The sequence below is a fragment of the Lutra lutra genome, chromosome 4 (genome assembly GCF_902655055.1).
Source record: "Lutra lutra chromosome 4, mLutLut1.2, whole genome shotgun sequence".
NCBI lineage: Eukaryota > Metazoa > Chordata > Mammalia > Carnivora > Mustelidae > Lutra > Lutra lutra.
Genome location: NC_062281.1, coordinates 37,612,179 through 37,629,618, shown reverse-complemented (window position 1 = coordinate 37,629,618; position 17,440 = coordinate 37,612,179). Strand labels below are relative to the sequence as shown.

General features: G+C 41.5%; 2 protein-coding genes across 4 annotated transcripts in view; both read left to right on the top strand.

Annotated features, from left to right (window-relative positions):
• Positions 1 to 2,728: 2,728 nt before the first annotated feature.
• POLR2K (RNA polymerase II, I and III subunit K) lies at positions 2,729 to 5,578 on the top strand. Of its 2 annotated transcripts, none has more exons than XM_047728573.1 (4): positions 2,729 to 2,853; positions 3,407 to 3,476; positions 4,641 to 4,733; positions 5,439 to 5,578. In XM_047728573.1, exons 2-4 carry the CDS (start codon positions 3,416 to 3,418, stop codon positions 5,459 to 5,461), a joined length of 177 nt encoding a protein of 58 aa, XP_047584529.1. In that variant the 5' UTR covers positions 2,729 to 2,853; positions 3,407 to 3,415; the 3' UTR covers positions 5,462 to 5,578. The 2 variants fall into 2 exon arrangements, with proteins under 2 accessions (XP_047584529.1, XP_047584530.1); XM_047728574.1 differs by having other exon boundaries at positions 2,730 to 2,831.
• Positions 5,579 to 9,612: 4,034 nt separating this feature from the next.
• SPAG1 (sperm associated antigen 1) overlaps positions 9,613 to 17,440 on the top strand; it is a 70,596-nt gene continuing 62,768 nt past the window's right edge. For both annotated transcript variants that reach the window (XM_047728569.1, XM_047728568.1), the window contains exons 1-3: positions 9,613 to 9,709; positions 13,067 to 13,208; positions 15,599 to 15,758. In XM_047728569.1, the coding sequence (XP_047584525.1) occupies positions 9,667 to 9,709; positions 13,067 to 13,208; positions 15,599 to 15,758 (345 nt within the window). In that variant the 5' untranslated portion in view covers positions 9,613 to 9,666. The remainder of the gene's footprint in view (positions 9,710 to 13,066; positions 13,209 to 15,598; positions 15,759 to 17,440) is intronic.

The following is a 17,440-nucleotide window of genomic DNA, read 5'->3' as shown; positions in this document are numbered from 1 at the left end:
TTGCTCAGCAGGGACCCTGCTTCTCCCTCTGCCTGCCGCTCCCCCTGCTTGTCCACTCTCTCTCTCTCTCTCTGACAAACTACTCAGAAAAAAATTTAAAAAATAAAAATGTCATATTACTTACTTATCTTGTTTAATGTCTGATCCTCACTCCCACTATAATGTAAACAGGGCAGGGAATTTTGCCTATGGCTTAAAAAAATCCACAAAATCCCAAACACCAATTAAACATTGTGGTTTCTCTTTCTCTAGTTAATTTATTTTTCTTTATTTTAGCATAACTAAAGAGCAGAAAAGTTAACATAACTCCCTTCTATCCTAAGAATAATTTTTACTCTCCTCCCCACTGCCCCCAACCAAAAGGGCAAAAAGGAATCTAGTTACCTATCGCTTGTCCTGGCTTTACTCATATACTCCAAATACAAATAACTAAGCCATATTTTCCTATTCTTTGCCCACCATAGTCTTTGGCCTTTTTGCTTCCTTTCTGGATTGGAAGTCATACCATTACTGACCTTAGAATTCTAAACCCCATCTGTTTTCCACAAGATCTAATTCTTCTTTTGGGGACCATCCAGCAAAACATAATGAAAGACTTTTTTCCAATCACGATAACTTAAGCTATGCTGATATACTTTAAAAGAAATAGGATCAAGGAATATGAAAAACAGATTCAGGGAGGAAAATAGCAACTTGCATCTCCATAACCATATTTTAAGGAACTAAAAGCACTATATCCAAGATAACAAGACAACTGCCTTCATTTGGAGAGAGCAATGCAGTGATATCTGCACATGTTAAGTGCTCAAGAAAAGTTAGCTGTTACCAGTGTTAATAATTTCCATTGACCATGCTCCATAGTGATCCTAAGACTACTGGATCCTGCTGATAGGAAAGAGGGTGTTGGATTGGGAACTAGCATTAACATGGACTTTTGTTGAAATTCTGGATCTCCTTGATACCACTTCTAATTACCCTACCCTTCCACAGGGTCCCAGGATCCATTTCTATCCTACATGTGCTGATCCAGTCTAATCTCCATAGACTGTGTTATGTGCCAGAATCATTTTGATACCTCAGCTGGAGAGTCAGAATCCCATAAAGTGTGCAATGATTTAAGTTATACTTTCTGGATCACTCCATGATCTTTCTCTTTTTAAATTTTATTTTTATTTATTTATTTGAGAGAGAAGCAGCAGCAGCAGAGGGAGAGGAAGAAGCAGGCTCCGAGGCTGAGCAGGGAGACGAATGCAGGGCTCAATCCCAGGCCCCTGGGATCATGACCTAAGATGAAGGCACACACTTACCTGACTGACCACCCAGATGCCCCTCCATCATCTTTCTCTTTTAACAACAGTTTTATTTAGTAATTTTTGTAGGAAAGCCTGTGTCGACTGTTCTATTGCATTACCCTCTTCTCTTTGGTTGAGAGCTAATTGTCAAAATACTTAGGTTGTATGTTGGCCGGTCTGTGAAGGAAGCAGCAGGAAAATCCATTATGTTTCCCTGGAAATTAAAAAATTGGCAGCTAGGAAGACCAAGAAGATGAAGTTAAATCTCCCAACGTGGTCTGTAGAGGTGCAATCAATTTGAACTCCTTCTGGGAGTGAAAGGTGAAGCTGAAAGTTCTCAGGTTGCTGGAGGGAAGACTAGAAAGCAGTATATTCTGCTTAATAAGAAATCAAAGACATGTTGGGGAGAAAGTCTGTTTCTCTGCTTAACAATAATTACTATAAACAAATATTTTCTAAATTTTAATTACTTTATTTTCTTCTTCCTTCTTCTGTTATCAGTGAAAACCTGTGAAAGAAGCAAACGAATGTAAACATTGGTTAATCCAACTTCTATTAATCTCACTGATTTTGATCTTTCAAAAAACACACCTCCACTGCGCAGACCGTTTTGTTTCATCTAGGGAGGAATACATGCGATGTAAAGGTCAATCAATGGATACTGACTACTACCAATATCCCTCAGTTTTAAGTGGAATTTATGTAGCTGCCTTCATACCGCCTTTGCTTTTTTTTTTTTTTTTTTTTAAATTTGAGAGAGACAGCAGGGGCGAGAGGGACAGAGAAAGAGAGGGAAAGAGAGAATCTCAAACAGACGCCATGCTGAGTGCAGGGCCTGATGCTGGGATCCGTCCCAGGACCCTGAGATCACGACCTGAGCCGAAACCAAGAGATGGAAGCTCTACCAACTGGGCCACCCAGGCGCCCCTAGCCTTTCCTTTAAAACAAGTAAAAGGAGAAGGTCAGAGGGACGACAGGACCTTACGAAAGTTTCAAAAAGCAAAAATGAAATCATGTGGATAGGGGGCGCCTGCTCCACTGGCCCAGCACAGGTACCAAGGAAAAACAATCTGAAAAGCGCTTTTTTTAAGTGAAAATCAATGATGGAGTCGCTCCTTCCGTGTTCCTCCGAGTAACGGACAGCCGAGGATTCCAGGGGCAGCTGTCATTTCGCTTTTTCTTCTAACCCTCAGCCCTCCTGGAAAAGTTTACTTTCTGCTGACTAGTCAGAAAAGCAGACTCCCTCCTATTTGAGGAACTACTGAAATGTTCTGCTATCCTGAAAAGCGAAATAAACTGGGGCGAAACACGGACGCACTCCCTACAGAGCCTAACACACAAAACTGTCGGCTTTACTGCTCCTGTACAATCCGGGTTCCCCTGCCACGCCCGGGGCGGAAGGGGCGGGGACTAGAGGCGTCATAGGTCAGCGCCGGAAGTTGGGTGAGACACTACGAGGAGCCAGAATCCGCCGGGAGTTTTAGAGTACGGAGTTTCTTTGGGCTGCGTGGTTAGGGACTTGGTGGGTTGTATTTAGACGTGAGTATTTGAACCCAAACAGGTAAGACCCTCAAGGTTAAAAGGGTCCAGTATGGAACTAGAATTGGAAGAAGCTGGGGATTGAGTAGATGATGTTAATCCTTTGCCCTGTTTGCCTTTTGAGGGTTATTCTCCCCTTATTTTCGATTCGCACGTTCCCGTGTTGAAGGATATAATTTATTGCCTTCCGCTGAATTTTGGAAAAGTAGAACTTGGGGTTAAATGGAAACCGAGCTTTGCCGTCAAATCCCAGTCCCCCTGCCTCTTAATAGCTGAATAGCTCTGCGCAAGTTGACTTCTACAAAGCTGGGTTTCTTCATCTGTAAAGTAAGAGTAATAGCTCCTAGGATTGTTGTAAAGATTATAGTGAAATAGTATGTGTAAAGTTACTGTGTCCAGTTTGGGGGTAGGTGCGCAGTACGTTGTGTTTTTCGTCCATTAGCTCTACCCATAGGGTTTGAAAAAGTACAGGTTAGGAATTGGGACTTTTTTCGGTTTCCCTGAGAAAAATGAGGCCTGGTTGGATTTTTGAGGAGCCCTTTTGAGATACTCAGTATTTGAGCCTGTGATTTCAGGGGTTATCAATGGACACGCAGAAGGACGTTCAACCCCCAAAACAGCAGCCAATGATATATATCTGCGGAGGTAAGAATAGAACTTACATAAAGTAGGAGTGTTTTACTTCAGAGTTTTGAAGTAATTACATTTAACTTTGTCTTAAATGAGTCTCTCATCTTTAAATTTATAAAGCAGAATACTATCAACTGTTTAAAAAAAAAAGTTTTCTCATTAAGAATTCATTTTCTGTCCAAGAAAAAGTGCACTGCCCATAACTCTTTTTTCTTTCCTCCTTAGTATATTGTTGTTAAATAATAAAAGTTCACCTGAGTACATTTTATTTTATTTTATTTTTAAGATTTTTTATTTATTTATTTGACAGAGAGAAATCACAAGTAAGCAGAAAGGCAGGCGGAGAGAGAGGAGGAAGCAGGCTCCCTGCTGAGCAGTAAGCCGGATGTGGGGCTCGAACCCAGGACCTGGGATCATGACCTGAGCGGAAGGCAGCGGCTTAACCCACTGAGCCACCCAGGCGCCCCAACTGAGTACATTTTAAAGGTGGAATAGGCTTATTTAATGGATTCATGAATCAGGCAGCATCCTGTCTAGCAAGTAGATAGGAGCTGCAAAGGGCTACAGAAAAAGAAAGGTTTTTAAAGGTAGAGAGGAGTGGAAAAAAGGAAATTATTAGCAAAGAATCCATTGTTTTAGGTAAGATGGCCTTTCTAAGAGGAGGAACAGAAAAGCAGTAAATTCCCTAATGCTGACAAAGAAATTCCCATGGTGACTGGTCAGAGGTTACATTCTGCATGGTTAAAACTGCAGTTAGGTTAAGTGTTAAGCCTTGGTTTACTGGGTTTACTGACTTGGCATCTTAACCTAAGTGAGGCTGTTTGGGGCCTGTGGTTTTCTTTTCAGCATGGTCATAGCACCTTACTCTTAAGATTGAGTACATTTTAGTGCTTTGGGTTAAAAATATAGTTAAGATAATTTGCTTTTTTGGGGCGCCTGGGTGGCTCAGTGGGTTGGGCCGCTGCCTTCGGCTCAGGTCATGATCTCGGAGTCCTGGGATCGAGCCCCGCGTCGGGCTCTCTGCTCTCTCGGGGAGCCTGCTTCCTCCTCTCTCTCTGCCTGCCTCTCTGCCTGCTTGTGATCTCTCTGTCAAATTAAAAAAAAAAAAAAAAAAAAGATAATTTGCTTTTTTATCCTATTTGCCCTTTAGACACTGAATAAACATGCTTTCTTTTTTAGAATGTCACACAGAAAATGAAATAAAATCCAGGGATCCAATCAGATGCAGAGAATGTGGATACAGAATAATGTACAAGAAAAGGACTAAAAGATGTATCCTTTTAACTTGCTAAATATGAAGTAGATGGACGTGAAGAATAATGCTTGGGTTGTTAGTCAAACACTAACTAACTAACTAACTAACATTTCTGGTGTTAAAAAATGGTAATAACAGACTACCAAAAAAAGGGCTCGATTAGGATTTTCATAATCATTTAATTTTTATGTTCATAATAAAAATTCAGTGTAGAGGCGTATATTAAATATCTGAATATTAGTTGATTTTAGTTCTCATAAGTCTGTTTTACAGGATCCGAATTTTACTTATACTCCTTGATTTTGAGTTTATGGACAAACTAAATTATACAAAGAAAAATAAATACAAATACTGTGTATGAATGCTACTTAATGGATAAAGTAAGGATTACAAATTAGCCACAAGACTGAAAGTACATTATTATGTGGTAATTAATAGTACAATTAAAATATTTTTTAAAGCACTAAGTTACCTTGATAACATTGCTTTAGTGTTTTTTTTTGGTGCATTAGTCTTTTGTGTCATGGAAAGGGGACTAATAAAAATTGAAGTCTTTTTTTTTTTTTTCCATTTCCAAATATCATAGTAAATACTGAGTTCCAATCTATTATACGCTGTAGATTAAATAACTAGCTGATTGCAAAGAGAAAGTGACTTGGAAGTGTTAAATCCTTCATATAATTTTTAAATTTTTTTTTTGTCCTTAACTCTTTTTAATACAGTGGTGGTTTTTGATGCTCGATGAAACATGGAATTTGGAGGATTATCTTCATTTATACTTGCATTTGCTATTAATGTTACATAGTTTTTGATTAGTGTATATATCTTTATGAATACAAATAGCATTGCATTTTAAAAACCATCTTGTATGTAGATATTTATTTGATAGTTTCTATAAAGAAGTTTTTTGTTCAGTTACGTGATTTACGGCCACCTGGATGGCTCAGTCTGGCTTCTTCTGCTCAGGTCATGATCCCAGGGTCCTGGGACAGAGCCCCCACATCAGACTCCCTGCTCAGGGCGAAGCCTGCTTCTCCCATTCCCATTACCCCTGCTTGTATTCCCTCTCTCGCTATCCCTCTCTTTCTCTGTGTTAAATAAATAAATAAAGTCTTTAAAAAAAAATTACTTGATTTATAACTTTTATTGTATGTGTGATCTGACACAGAGTGAAAGTTTAAAGTGCTTCCCTAAACCACACTTCTAATTAAGGCCTAGAATCTTTTGGGGGCCTTGTTAAAAATGTTTTCTAGGAAACTACTGTTTTACATCACCAACTTTGTAAACTCTCCGTTATCATTTTGTATTGAGTATACCAGTGTACTTAGCATGCATGCATTATTTTGAGTTAAATTTTTCATTTTTACTTGATGTAGGCCTTCTGTATTTGTATATAAGGCTTGACTGTATTTTAAGTCTTGGGTGAGGGAAAAGAAACTTTAATGGTTGCATCTGTAAGGAAAAATCAACTCGCAGTAAAGTGGATGAAGCAGATTATTAAGGCGTGTGTAGTTTCTGAGGTGTAATCAGGAAGGTAAAAAATTCTGCCTTCAGGGGCGCCTGGGTGGCTCAGTGGGTTAAAGCCGCTGCCTTCGGCTCAGGTCATGATCCCAGGGTCCTGGGATTGAGCCTCGAATCGGGCTCTCTGCTCAGCAGGGAGCCTGCTTCCCTTCCTTTCTCTCTCTGCCTGCCTCTCTGCCTACTTGTGATCTCTGTCTGTCAAATAAATAAATAAAATCTTTAAAAAAAAAATTCTGCCTTCAGGGTACATAAAAACATATGTATAGGGACTGGTTTACACTGGCCTATGGATAAATGTTTAAAAGTTTTGCCCTGATCTTAGGGATATGGATACTCAGATACTCCCATCTGTTCCAGGATTCCATCATCATGGGATGTCACCTAACATTCATTTTGAAGATAGGTATATTCCACCTTCACTATTAGCTGTGTGTGTCTCTGACATTCAAAAAATTAACTGTGCCATTTTTAAAAAGCACCTGTATTTCTATTACCATCCTTGAATACTAAGTTCTATAAATGTTTTAAGTGCTATACAAAGTACTACCATGCTCAAATTTTTCAGAGTGCTTCCTAGGTCCAGGTTTTCCTTTAGCCATACCTTTCATACTTTTGTAATTCTGCTCTGTTTCTTCTTGACCTTGTCTTTTTCAGACAAAAGAGTCCCAATAAATATGACAGTCCCCTAAACAAACCCTAACACTTGGGATGACATTATTGTTCTTAGCTGTTTTGATTTTATCATAGGTCTTTTATGTATCATTAGTTTATTTTATTTATTTTTTTTTAAAGATTTTATTTATTTATTTGACAGAAATCACAAGTAAGCAGAGAGGCAGGCAGAGAGAGAGGAGGAAGCAGGCTCCCTGCTGAGCAGAAAGCCCGATGCGGGGCTCGAACCCAGGACCTGGGATCATGACCCGAGCCGAAAGCAGCGGCCCAACCCACTGAGCCACCCAGGCGCCCCTGTATCATTAGTTTAATTGAATATTATTATTTGGTTAACTAGACAGTGGTTTGGTGGAAAAAGTATTACCACTGGAACTCAAGACCCAACATTTCAACCAGTCACTTCTTTGTGTCCCTTTCATCTATAAAAATGGAAGTGATTTTACCTCTTGCCTACCTGGACAATTTTAATGGGAAAAAAGGTAAAATAGATATAAAATTGCTTTAAGAGATTTGGGGGTGCCTGGGTGGCATAGTCGGTTGAGCATCCAACTCTTAGTTTCAGTTCAGGTCATGATCTCAGGGTTGTGAGATCAAGCCCAGTGTCAGGCTCTGCACTGAGCGCAGAGGCTCTCTCCCTCTGTCCCTCCCCTCCTTTCTCTCTTTCAAAAACAAATAACAGCAGATCTTAAAAAAAAAGTCTTTCAAATAGTGTTGTTTAAGTATTAATATCAGTAAATCTGAGCTTAAAGTTAACATGTAACTTGTCCCCTGCTTAAAATGTTTACCAATGACTATGGACATGCATGTCCATGAGGAAAGCATGGGAATTAAATCAAATCCAGCCCTGCTTCTCAGTGACTAGCCAGTTCACTTAATGTAAGCTTCATGGTCCAAGTGGAGGAATGTATGATGGTCAATATGGTGCTTTGAGGCTCTGAAGTTACCTTCAGAGATTAAAGTTGTGAAAAATGTAAAAACAGTAGCTGAAATCAGAAATGGCCAGTCTAGGGGCGCCTGGGTGGCTCAGTGGGTTAAGCCACTGCCTTCGGCTCAGGTCATGATCTCAGGGTCCTGGGATCGAGTCCCGCATCGGGCTCTCTGCTCAGCAGGGAGCCTGCTTCCCTCTCTCTCTCTCTGCCTGCCTCTCTGCCTACTTGTGATCTCTCTCTGTCAAATAAATAAATAAAATCTTTAAAAAAAAAAAAAAAGAAAGAAATGGCCAGTCTTGGGGCTCCTTGTTGGCGTAATCAGTTAAGCGTTGGACTCTTGATTTTGGCTCAGGTCATGAACCCAGGGTTGTGAGGTGAGAGTTCTCTCCCCCCTCCCTCTGCACACCTCACCCCACCCCACTCTGTGTTTGTCTCTCTCCAAAAACCCCCACAAAAGACAAAAAAAAAAAAACAATCTCAGGAGTGTCTGCCTGGCTCAGTCAGTAGAGCGTGCAACTCTTGATCCTCAATGGTTGTGAATTCAAGTTCCATGTTGGGCGTCAAATATTGCTTAGAAATCTTAAAAAAAAAAAAGCCATTCATAAGACTATAAGTTGAGAAGTTGTAAACCGAGAATATGTAAAAACAAGCTGCCTCCTCACATACACAAATGTGTGAACATCTCCACACCTCCTAGAATAAGTCCTGTGTAGAAAATTAGGAGGGAGTGGTTATTTGAGCAGAAGGCTGAAGGATGAGAAGGAGCCTGACATACTAAGACAAGGGGAAGGAGCATTCCTGAAATTGAGGAAATAGCTAGTGTAATGTCTCAGGGGTGGAAAGCAAGCTTGCCTTGTTCCCACTTTAGAATGAAGCCCATGTGACTCAAACTTTGAGGTAGGCAGAGGCCTGCTTATTTATGGTCTCATGATGGGAGTGTAACAGGAGTGTAACAGGATTTAAGACAAGATTACTTGAGCTGTTCTGTGAGAATGGATAACGTAGGGATGGATGGATGGATGGGGAAGCCAGCTAAGGACCACCTGCAGTAATTCAGGATAACGATTATGGCAGGCCAGAGTGATAGCAATAGAGGGACTAAGAAGTGGCTGGTTCTAAGATAACATTTTGAAGTTGAGCTAATGGGACTTAGTGATGGCTTGGCTCATATTTTAAGAGCTCAGTAAACAGTACAGACTTCGGTGAAAGGCTTTGGGTTCAAATATCCACAGTGTCCTTTGTTAACAGTGTGTGACTTCACCAGGGTACACTTTCCTCATTTGTAAGGTAGGCAGGAAATAATCGCACCTACCTCACAGGTTAGTTGCAAAATAAAATGAATCCGTAAAAACTCTTAGCCTAATCAATGTTAATCATTATCACCATTGCTGTATTATTATTTTCCACACGATTAGTTTGAAGATTAGTGTCCCAGCTACTAGGCTTGCTGCCTCCATACTCTTCAGATTGCTCTTTCTGAAACACGTTGTAGATACTCTGAACGTTTAATTATATTTCTATAATTAGGTAGGAGTAGTTATCAATCTATCTTGCGGGTGGTGTAACAATCCAGAACGGTAACGGCGTTTTAACTCGATCGGAAACGAACGCAATGGAGAAAGGGAGCTCTCCCACTGGGACTCCTTTCTGGCCTAATGGTCGTCTGTGCGAGAGGCTGGGCTGTGAGGCCGATCTGCGAGGTAGCTGATCGAGGGCCAGCCAATCATCCGCAGAGGCTCTGGTCCCGCCCCCGGCAGTCAGCCTCCGGCGGGTGGGGGCTCGGCGGGGCGACACGCCCCCAGCTGCGCACCTGCGGCTTGGGTGGTAAATGGTGCCGGGGCCGCATCCTCTGCGTGGTGTCTGCGAACCAGGTGAGTACCTGCCGGCCAGGAGTAAGTTACATCTTCCGTCGCAGTTCCCTTCGGAACTGGGGTGAAAGGCGGGCCCCGAGAAGCAAATGCACGGTCGGAATCGACTGAGGGCGGGTTATGGGATGAATAAACGGGGGGCTTTAGTTTACTGTGGCGGAGGGTAGCGGATGTTGGGACAGGGTCACAACATGGGGGTTGCCGGGGTCCGCCGGCGGCGACCAGTCCTGGAGACCAAAGAGCCGGGGAGTGGGGAGCAATTTCAGAGGGTCCCAAAGTGCCCCCCGACCGTTGGGTTGACTGTAGAACTCTGGGTTCGCGGCCGCCCCCCACACCCCAGCCGCTCCCGGCGGTGCTGTACACAGAAACCGTTGCTAGGGCAAAGGGAACCAATTCCTTTCGATTTCGGCCTGCAGGGGGCGCTCGACCCTGTGGTTGCTGGATAGAAAGTTCCCTGGTGGAGGAAAACAGGTTTTCGTGTTAATTAACCATCTCATTTTCCGATGGAGGTGTTTCTGTCAGCCGATTAAGGAATATGGGAAATGGATGTGGATCAGGATGACCGAGAAGAGATTAAATCCAACTAAAAACAAAGCTTTTCCTAATCAAAGAAATTCCAACCGGATATGGGAGTGTTCTAACGAGAGCAAATGAACTGTTGTAATGACTTGTTTTTTGGAACTTGAAAGTTAACATTTAGTAGTCTTGAAATGTGCATCTTACCAGGAAAAACAAAACAAACATGGAAGTCTTCAAAAAGGATTTTCAGAGAAATGTTAAAACCGTGTGCAGAATGAAATTCATTTGATTAGATAAGAGATGGCTCTCATTTAAAATGTTTTTCACTGTATTCAAATCGTGTAATATCAGCGGTTGCAAGACAAATTCGAGATCATCTATTTTAATGGGAATTGGATGCTTAAGTTCTTCCATCAAAGATCCGCCAACTCTTTAGAAAAATTCTAGTGCAACCCATTCTGTTCTGGGCAGCATCAGTAATTTAAAAGTTCTTCATGTAGCTTTCCATAGTTTCTACTCTTAAGGCTATCCTTGTAATGAATGTATCATTTATCATTCTGGGCCCTGCCAGTATAGCATGAAAACCACAATCTCATTTCTCCACTGGATCTCATCTGAAAGCTGATGTCTTCTGTGTTCTACGCCCAGTTAAACCCAGCAGGAATATGGAGGAGAAGCTGACACCAATCCTTCTCTCTCTCTCTCTCTTTTTTTTTTTTTTTTTTTTCCAAAAATCTGATGTATGACCAGAATTCCAGAGAGCGGCATGCTGAAGGAAATACTTTTGGTCAATTAGGCCCATTGCTACTTCTTGTTTTAAAATTTATAACCCAATATGTTTTACTGCAGTGGTTTTTGAAACACTTTTGATCAGTGACCCACGATGAGAAATATATTTTGCAACATGTGCATTTATATTCACACATTTGTCATTTGTTTGTATAGACACGACATAAAAGTTTTTACAAAACAGTATTCACAGTATGTGAAGTAGTCAGATTTTTGTGTTGCTGTTCTAGAGTTAAAAAACAATGCTAATTGCAGCTCACTAATTTCACGGTTGCCACCCATAATTTGAAAAGTCTGGGTATGATGGCTAAGTGTGTGGGCTCTGCAGTTTCCTACTGAGATTCAAATCCTCAGTCACTACTTAATAATTATATGACCTTGAGCAAGTTACTTAAAACACAAACACTTCCCTTTTTGTAAAATGGGAGTAATTATTAATTCCCTTCATGAGAGGTTTGAAGATTATGTGAGATAATAATCCATGGCACACAGTAATTTAGCTCCATAACTGTTAACTGTTATTACTGCTCTCTGCTTAAAATAAGACCGACCTGATATAGTAGTTGAAAGATTAAATGAAGTAATACATGTAAAATTCTTAGGGTGATGCCCAGCACACATTAAGAACTGTGTAATTATCTGTTGGTGGTGTTATTACCATCATCGTTAGCAGCAGTATCATTAAAGTGAAACAGTCTGAGGCCCTCTTATTTCCAATTCAGTTCAGCAAGTGTTTCTTAAGGGTATAAGGCACTACTTTGTTAGCCCTGAATATATGACAATGAATAAAGTAAGATCTCACAATCTAGAAGGGAAGACAAAATACATAATTAAAATATATGTTATGAGAAAGGTATGGGCTCAGTGTCTTCCGGGAGTGGGTTGCAGGGAATGACAAAGAGGGTGATGTAAAGGACAGTTAAAGGATATTTATATTTGTGCTGAATCACAGAGCATGTTTGGGGTGTGAACAAACAGCTGAAGCAGAAGTCATTGAAATCAACATTGAAAGCTATCTTTTTTTTTTTTTTTAAGATTTTATTTATTTGACAGACAGAGATCACAAGTAGTCAGAGAGGCAGGCAGAGAGAGAGAGGAGGAAGCAGGCTCCCTGCTGAGCAGAGAGCCCGATGCGGGGCTTGATCCAAGGAGCCTGGGATCATGACCTGAGCCAAAGGCAGAGGCTTTAACCCACTGAGCCACCCAGGCGCCCCAACATTGAAAGCTATCTTAAAAGGCAGTTTGAGCACCTAAGGGGATCAGAATATGCCATCCCCAAATAAGCCATTTAGGCATAAGGATATATCAAACTGTAAACAACAGGAAGAATTCTCACCCTCTCCCTATCTGCTTAATAGCAGGGCATAAATTTCCCTTTGTAAAGGTGTCCCCTCTTCCCCTTCTCTCTCCTACCAGGAGGAGAACAATCCTCATCATAGTACATAGAACTGGGATAAGGCTGCAAAAACAAATCTTAATAAGGAAACCATTATCTTTCATTAGTTTTTCCCATATATTTACCTTCTCCTAAAAGCCAGACCCCCTTTTCCTTTGTCTAATCACTTATCCACAACTTTTCACCCTTTGTTTAAACGGTATATAGGCTCCCAAACCTAGTAGTTTCTTTGGGTTTTCACTTTTCTATGAAGCCCTGCCCCTCCATGCGTTAAGTGTATGAAATAACATTTTCTCCTGTTAATGTGTTTTTATCAGTTTAACTGGGGAGTCCCAGACACTGAACCTAAGTGAGTAGAGGAAAAGTGTTTTCCTATTCTGTAGTACCACAATGTGCTTTGTGTTCCAATTTTGCTTAAGTGGAGATTGAGGTAATCTATGTATGGTACTTAATAATTTAGTTCCATGACTGATAACTGTTTTTATCAAGGAGAGAGAGTTAAAAATGTGTAGACTTCTTCCTTAGAGAAAACACACCTCCTTTTACATAGAAAAGAAAAATAAATGTTATAGAAATGCCTAGATGCTTACTATTATTTAGTTTAAGTATTACTATACATATTTGCTTCATAACTATTTTCCTATACTACATTTCAGCCATGACTGCCAACGATTATCCATCATTATGGGGCTTTGGAACAACAAAAACATTTAAAATTCCTGTGGAACATTTGGATTTTAAGTATATTGAAAAATGTTCAGATGTTAAACACTTGGAAAAAATTCTTTATGTGCTTAGGTAAGCATTCAAAAATCCTTTTTTGTTTCAGTATGCCAATTACATTGTTGCCTTCTGAAAACTGGTACTCTTAGAAATGTTACAGAACATTTTCACACATTGAGATTGTTGAGGTTTTTGTTTTGTTTTGTTTTCCCCATGTTCGGTTCCAAAATAGTTGTTTTGATCCCGTGGTTAATTTAGAAGGTTCTGGCTAGGTCTACTTCCAGCTTGCAGCTTAAGGCTCATCAGTATGCAAGAGGACATTTTTTTCTTGCTTCCTCCACATTTCCTAGGAAAAGATAAAGTAGCCATGAGAGTAGCCATTAGTAAATAAGATTAGCTCACCATGCTCCAGCTGATAAAGATCTTTGGTATTCCCACCACCCCGTACCACCTGCCAACAAGGGTGGTGACTTCCTGTGAGCTGGTCACAAGGAGAGGATGGTGGGGAAGCCTGGAGGTGGGACCAGAAAGCAGGGAATCCTGACCTTCTCGGGGTAAGGGCCGCACGGTGGTAATTGTCAAACTTTATATGGTTGTTAAAAATGCAGATTTGAGGGTCCCATTCTCAGGGACCCTGCTTCAGGAAACCTGGGGTGGGGCCCAGGAACAGGTGTTTTTAACAGGTGCCTGGCTGACTGACATGCAGGTGGTCAAGGGAGCCCACTTCAGGCAGCACTGGTCTGGGGCACCCCAGCGGGTACCCCCCATTTGGGATGTCCTGAGGGGTTTTCATTTGGAGAGTAGCCTGTTACTGTGAAAGCCCTTGTGGAGCATGAATCCCTCCTCCCCCCGACATCAGTAGTCCTCCTTCTGTTTGATGGTGGTTCTGTTTCCTCATCACTGTGTCCTCTCCTTTTTCTCTCTCATCACCTTCAGCCTCCTGTCCTCCCTCAGCATCCCCGCTGGTGCCCAGACACAGTCGATGTTACAACCTCCTCATTTCTGAAACGGAGAGTGAGACATGTATTTTTCCTTTTTTTGTTCTCAGCAGTAGAAAAACATTTTCTTTTATGTGTGGCCAACTGGTAAAGAACACGAGCAGTTTATGTGATGGAAGAGTTTGCAAGCCCCACACTGTTGGTTCTAAGAAATTCTGTGAAGAACTTAATTCACTTATATAGTATCAATTCAGAATTTATTTATTTTTAAAGATTTTATTTATTTGGGGCACCTGGGTGGCTCAGTGGGTTAACGCCTCTGCCTTCAGCTCAGGTCATGATCCCAGGTCCTGGGATTGAGCCCCACATTGGGCTCTCTGCTCAACAGGGAGCCTGCTTCCCTTCCTCTCTCTCTCTGCCTGCCTCTCTGCATACTTGTGATCTCTGTCTGTCAAATAAATAAATAAAATCTTTTTAAAAAAGATTTTATTTATTTATTTGAGCTAGAGAGTGAGAGAGATCACAAGTGGAGGGCAGAGGGAGAGGGAGATACAGGTCCCGGCTGAGCAGGGAGCCGGCCATGGGACTCCATCCCAGGACTGTGGGACCATGACCTGAGTCGAAGGCACATGTTTAACCAACTGAGCCACCCAGGCATCCCCAGAATTTATTTTTAAGAAAAATTTATTTGAAAATGGGAATTTTTTTCTATTTTTCTAAAAATTTAAAGGTAAACAGATCTATAACAGAAGGGGAAAAGATTGATTTTCCTTCAAAAACAAAGAACAGAGTTCTCCTTACAACTCTCTAGGAACGAATTCTGTTCCTTGAGTGGTTGAATTTGGAGGCTTGCTGTTCTGAACCACTCCTCTGCCATTCTCTTCCTATCCCTTTGGGGGAAAAGAGGAGCTACAAACTCCTCCTTGGGAAGAAAATCCAGTCTCACTTTCCGCCTGTCTCTAATATTGAATTTTCATTTATAAGTTAAAAATTACCTTGTGTAACAAAATGAACACATGTTAAAGGAGAGAAAATATCATTTACTCAACTTTCCAAAGTGTGTGATGGAAGCTGGTGTCTTTGTAGCTCCATTTTTTCCTTCACTGTATCACTCCATAGATTAACGGCTAAAAGTGAAGGTTGTGCTGGTTGAGGAAGGAAAGTGGGATGCCCCCACACAGCCCAGCCTCCCTCCCAGTGCAGGGGCAGCCCTGGAGAGCTCCGCAGAACCCCTCTGCTCCAGGGAGCCCAGCCTGCAAATGTACATGGGCTCTAAAGAAAGTGGTTACTCCTGGGGCATCTCGGTGGCTCAGTGGGTTAAAGCCTCTGCCTTCGGCTCGGGTCATGATCCCAGGGTCCTGGGATTGAGCCCCACATCCCTGCTCAGCAGGGAGGCTGCTTCTTTCTCTCTCTCTCTCTCTGCCTGCCTCTCTGCCTACTTGCGATCTCTGTCAAATAAATAAATAAAATCTTAAAAAAAAAAAAAAAAGAAAGTGGTGACTCCAAAGCTCTGAATTTTTTTTAAAGGTCTGGTGAGGAAGGATATTATCCTGAACTTACGGAATTCTGTGAAAATCGTCTTAAAGGCTTGGCTCCTGAAAGTAGAGCTTTGAGGAAAGATAAACCTGCAGCAACAGCGGCCAGTTTTACAGCAGAAGAATGGGAAAAAATTGATGGTGATATAAAGGTATAGAGTGACCCTGGTTTTTGTGACATTCTCATGTTGTATCTGTGTCTCCTTCACTTTTCTAAAATCCTTGGCTTCTTTCTTTTTTGTCAGTGAAGGGCTTTTAGTGGTAATCACTTAGGTAGTATTGGTTCCTTCTCAAACCCAGAATAATATGAATGTGTATGTTTGTGTCCGGACACCCACGTGCGTATTTTAAATGACTTTTCTATCAAAGAAACGTAATAATTCGCTCAGCTTCTGTAAATCGTGCTATACAAACATACTGGTTTGTAATTTCTTTTGTACCACGCTGGTTATTTCCTCAGCATAAATTAATGGAAATTAAGTTGCTTGATCAAAGGATGTGAATAATCCAGAAGCTGTTGAAACACATTACCATGTTCTCAGAAAAGTTGTGCCTTTGTTCTCTTTTCACCAGCAATATATGAGTGCCCATTTAAGGTATTCTTCATTGGATACTGTAATCATTTTAAAGCTTTTATTTATTTGAGAGAGAGTGTGTGTGCATGCGTGTGCAAACATGAGTGGGGGGGATGGGTTGTAGACAGAGAGGGAGAAGCAGATTGCGGGCAGAGCAGAAGCTCCATCTCAGGACGGTGGGATCATGACCTGAGCTGAAGGAAGACACTCACCTGATTGAGCCACCCTATAATCATTTTTTTTTTAAAGATTTTATTTATTTATTTGACAGAGATCACAAGTAGGCAGAGAGGCAGGCGGGGGGGGGGGGGGCGGGGTAGGGGTAGCAGGCTCCCCGCAGAGCAGGGAGCCCAATGTGGGGCTCAATCCCAGGACACCAGGATCATGACCTGAGCCGAAAGCAGAGGCTTTAACCCACTGAGCTACCCAGGTGCCCTCTATAATCATTTTTTAATCAATTAAATAATTGAAAAACTTATGTATTTGTTTCATTACTAGCAACATTAATTTTTTCTTTTTAAGATTTTATTTATTTGACAGCACAAGCAGGCAGAGAGGCAGCAGAGAGAGGGGGGAAAGCAGGCTCCCCGCTGAACAGAGAGCCCGACTTGGGGCTCGATCCCAGGACCCTGAGATCATGACCCGAATCAAAGGCAGAGGCTCAACCCACTGAGCCACCCAGGCGCCCTACAACATTAAATTTTTTGTCCAAAAGTTGAATTTCTTCTTTTGTTAATGACCTGTATCTTCAGTGATTTCTTTTAATCTGCTTTATTGAAGCATAATTTACATTCAAATAAAAATTTAATGGCCTACACTTCACTGAGTTTTGACACCTGTCTGTGCTCTAAAACATTTCTATTACTCTGAAAAATTTCCTTATGCTTGTGCAGTCAGTGCTGACCCCACATCCTGGTCCCTGGTAACCCCGAACTGCTTTCTACCATTATGGGTTTGTGTTTTTTTTTTTAATTGTTATTTATTTATTTGACAGATCACAAGTAGGTAGAGAGGCAGGCAGAGAGAGAGAGAGAGAGAGAGGAGGAGGAGGAAACAGGCTCCCCACTGAGCAGAGAGCCCGATGTGGGGCTCGATCCCAGGACCCCAAGATCATGACCCGAATCAAAGGCAGAGGCTCAACCCACTGAGCCACCCAGGTGCCCCTGGGTTTGTGTTTTTGAGACTTTTCTATAAATACAGTCAGACAGTATATGGTCTTTTCGTGTTTTCTTTCACTTAGCATCATGCTTTTGAGATGT

Excerpts from the sequence above, each read along its gene's own strand:
- POLR2K (XM_047728573.1), top strand. The coding sequence starts at position 3,416 with ATGGACACGCAGAAGGACGTTCAACCCCCAAAACAGCAGCCAATGATA. Across the intron at positions 3,477-4,640 it reads AATGATATATATCTGCGGAG|AATGTCACACAGAAAATGAA; the intron begins GTAAGAATAGAA and ends TTTCTTTTTTAG. Across the intron at positions 4,734-5,438 it reads CAAGAAAAGGACTAAAAGAT|TGGTGGTTTTTGATGCTCGA; the intron begins GTATCCTTTTAA and ends TTTTTAATACAG.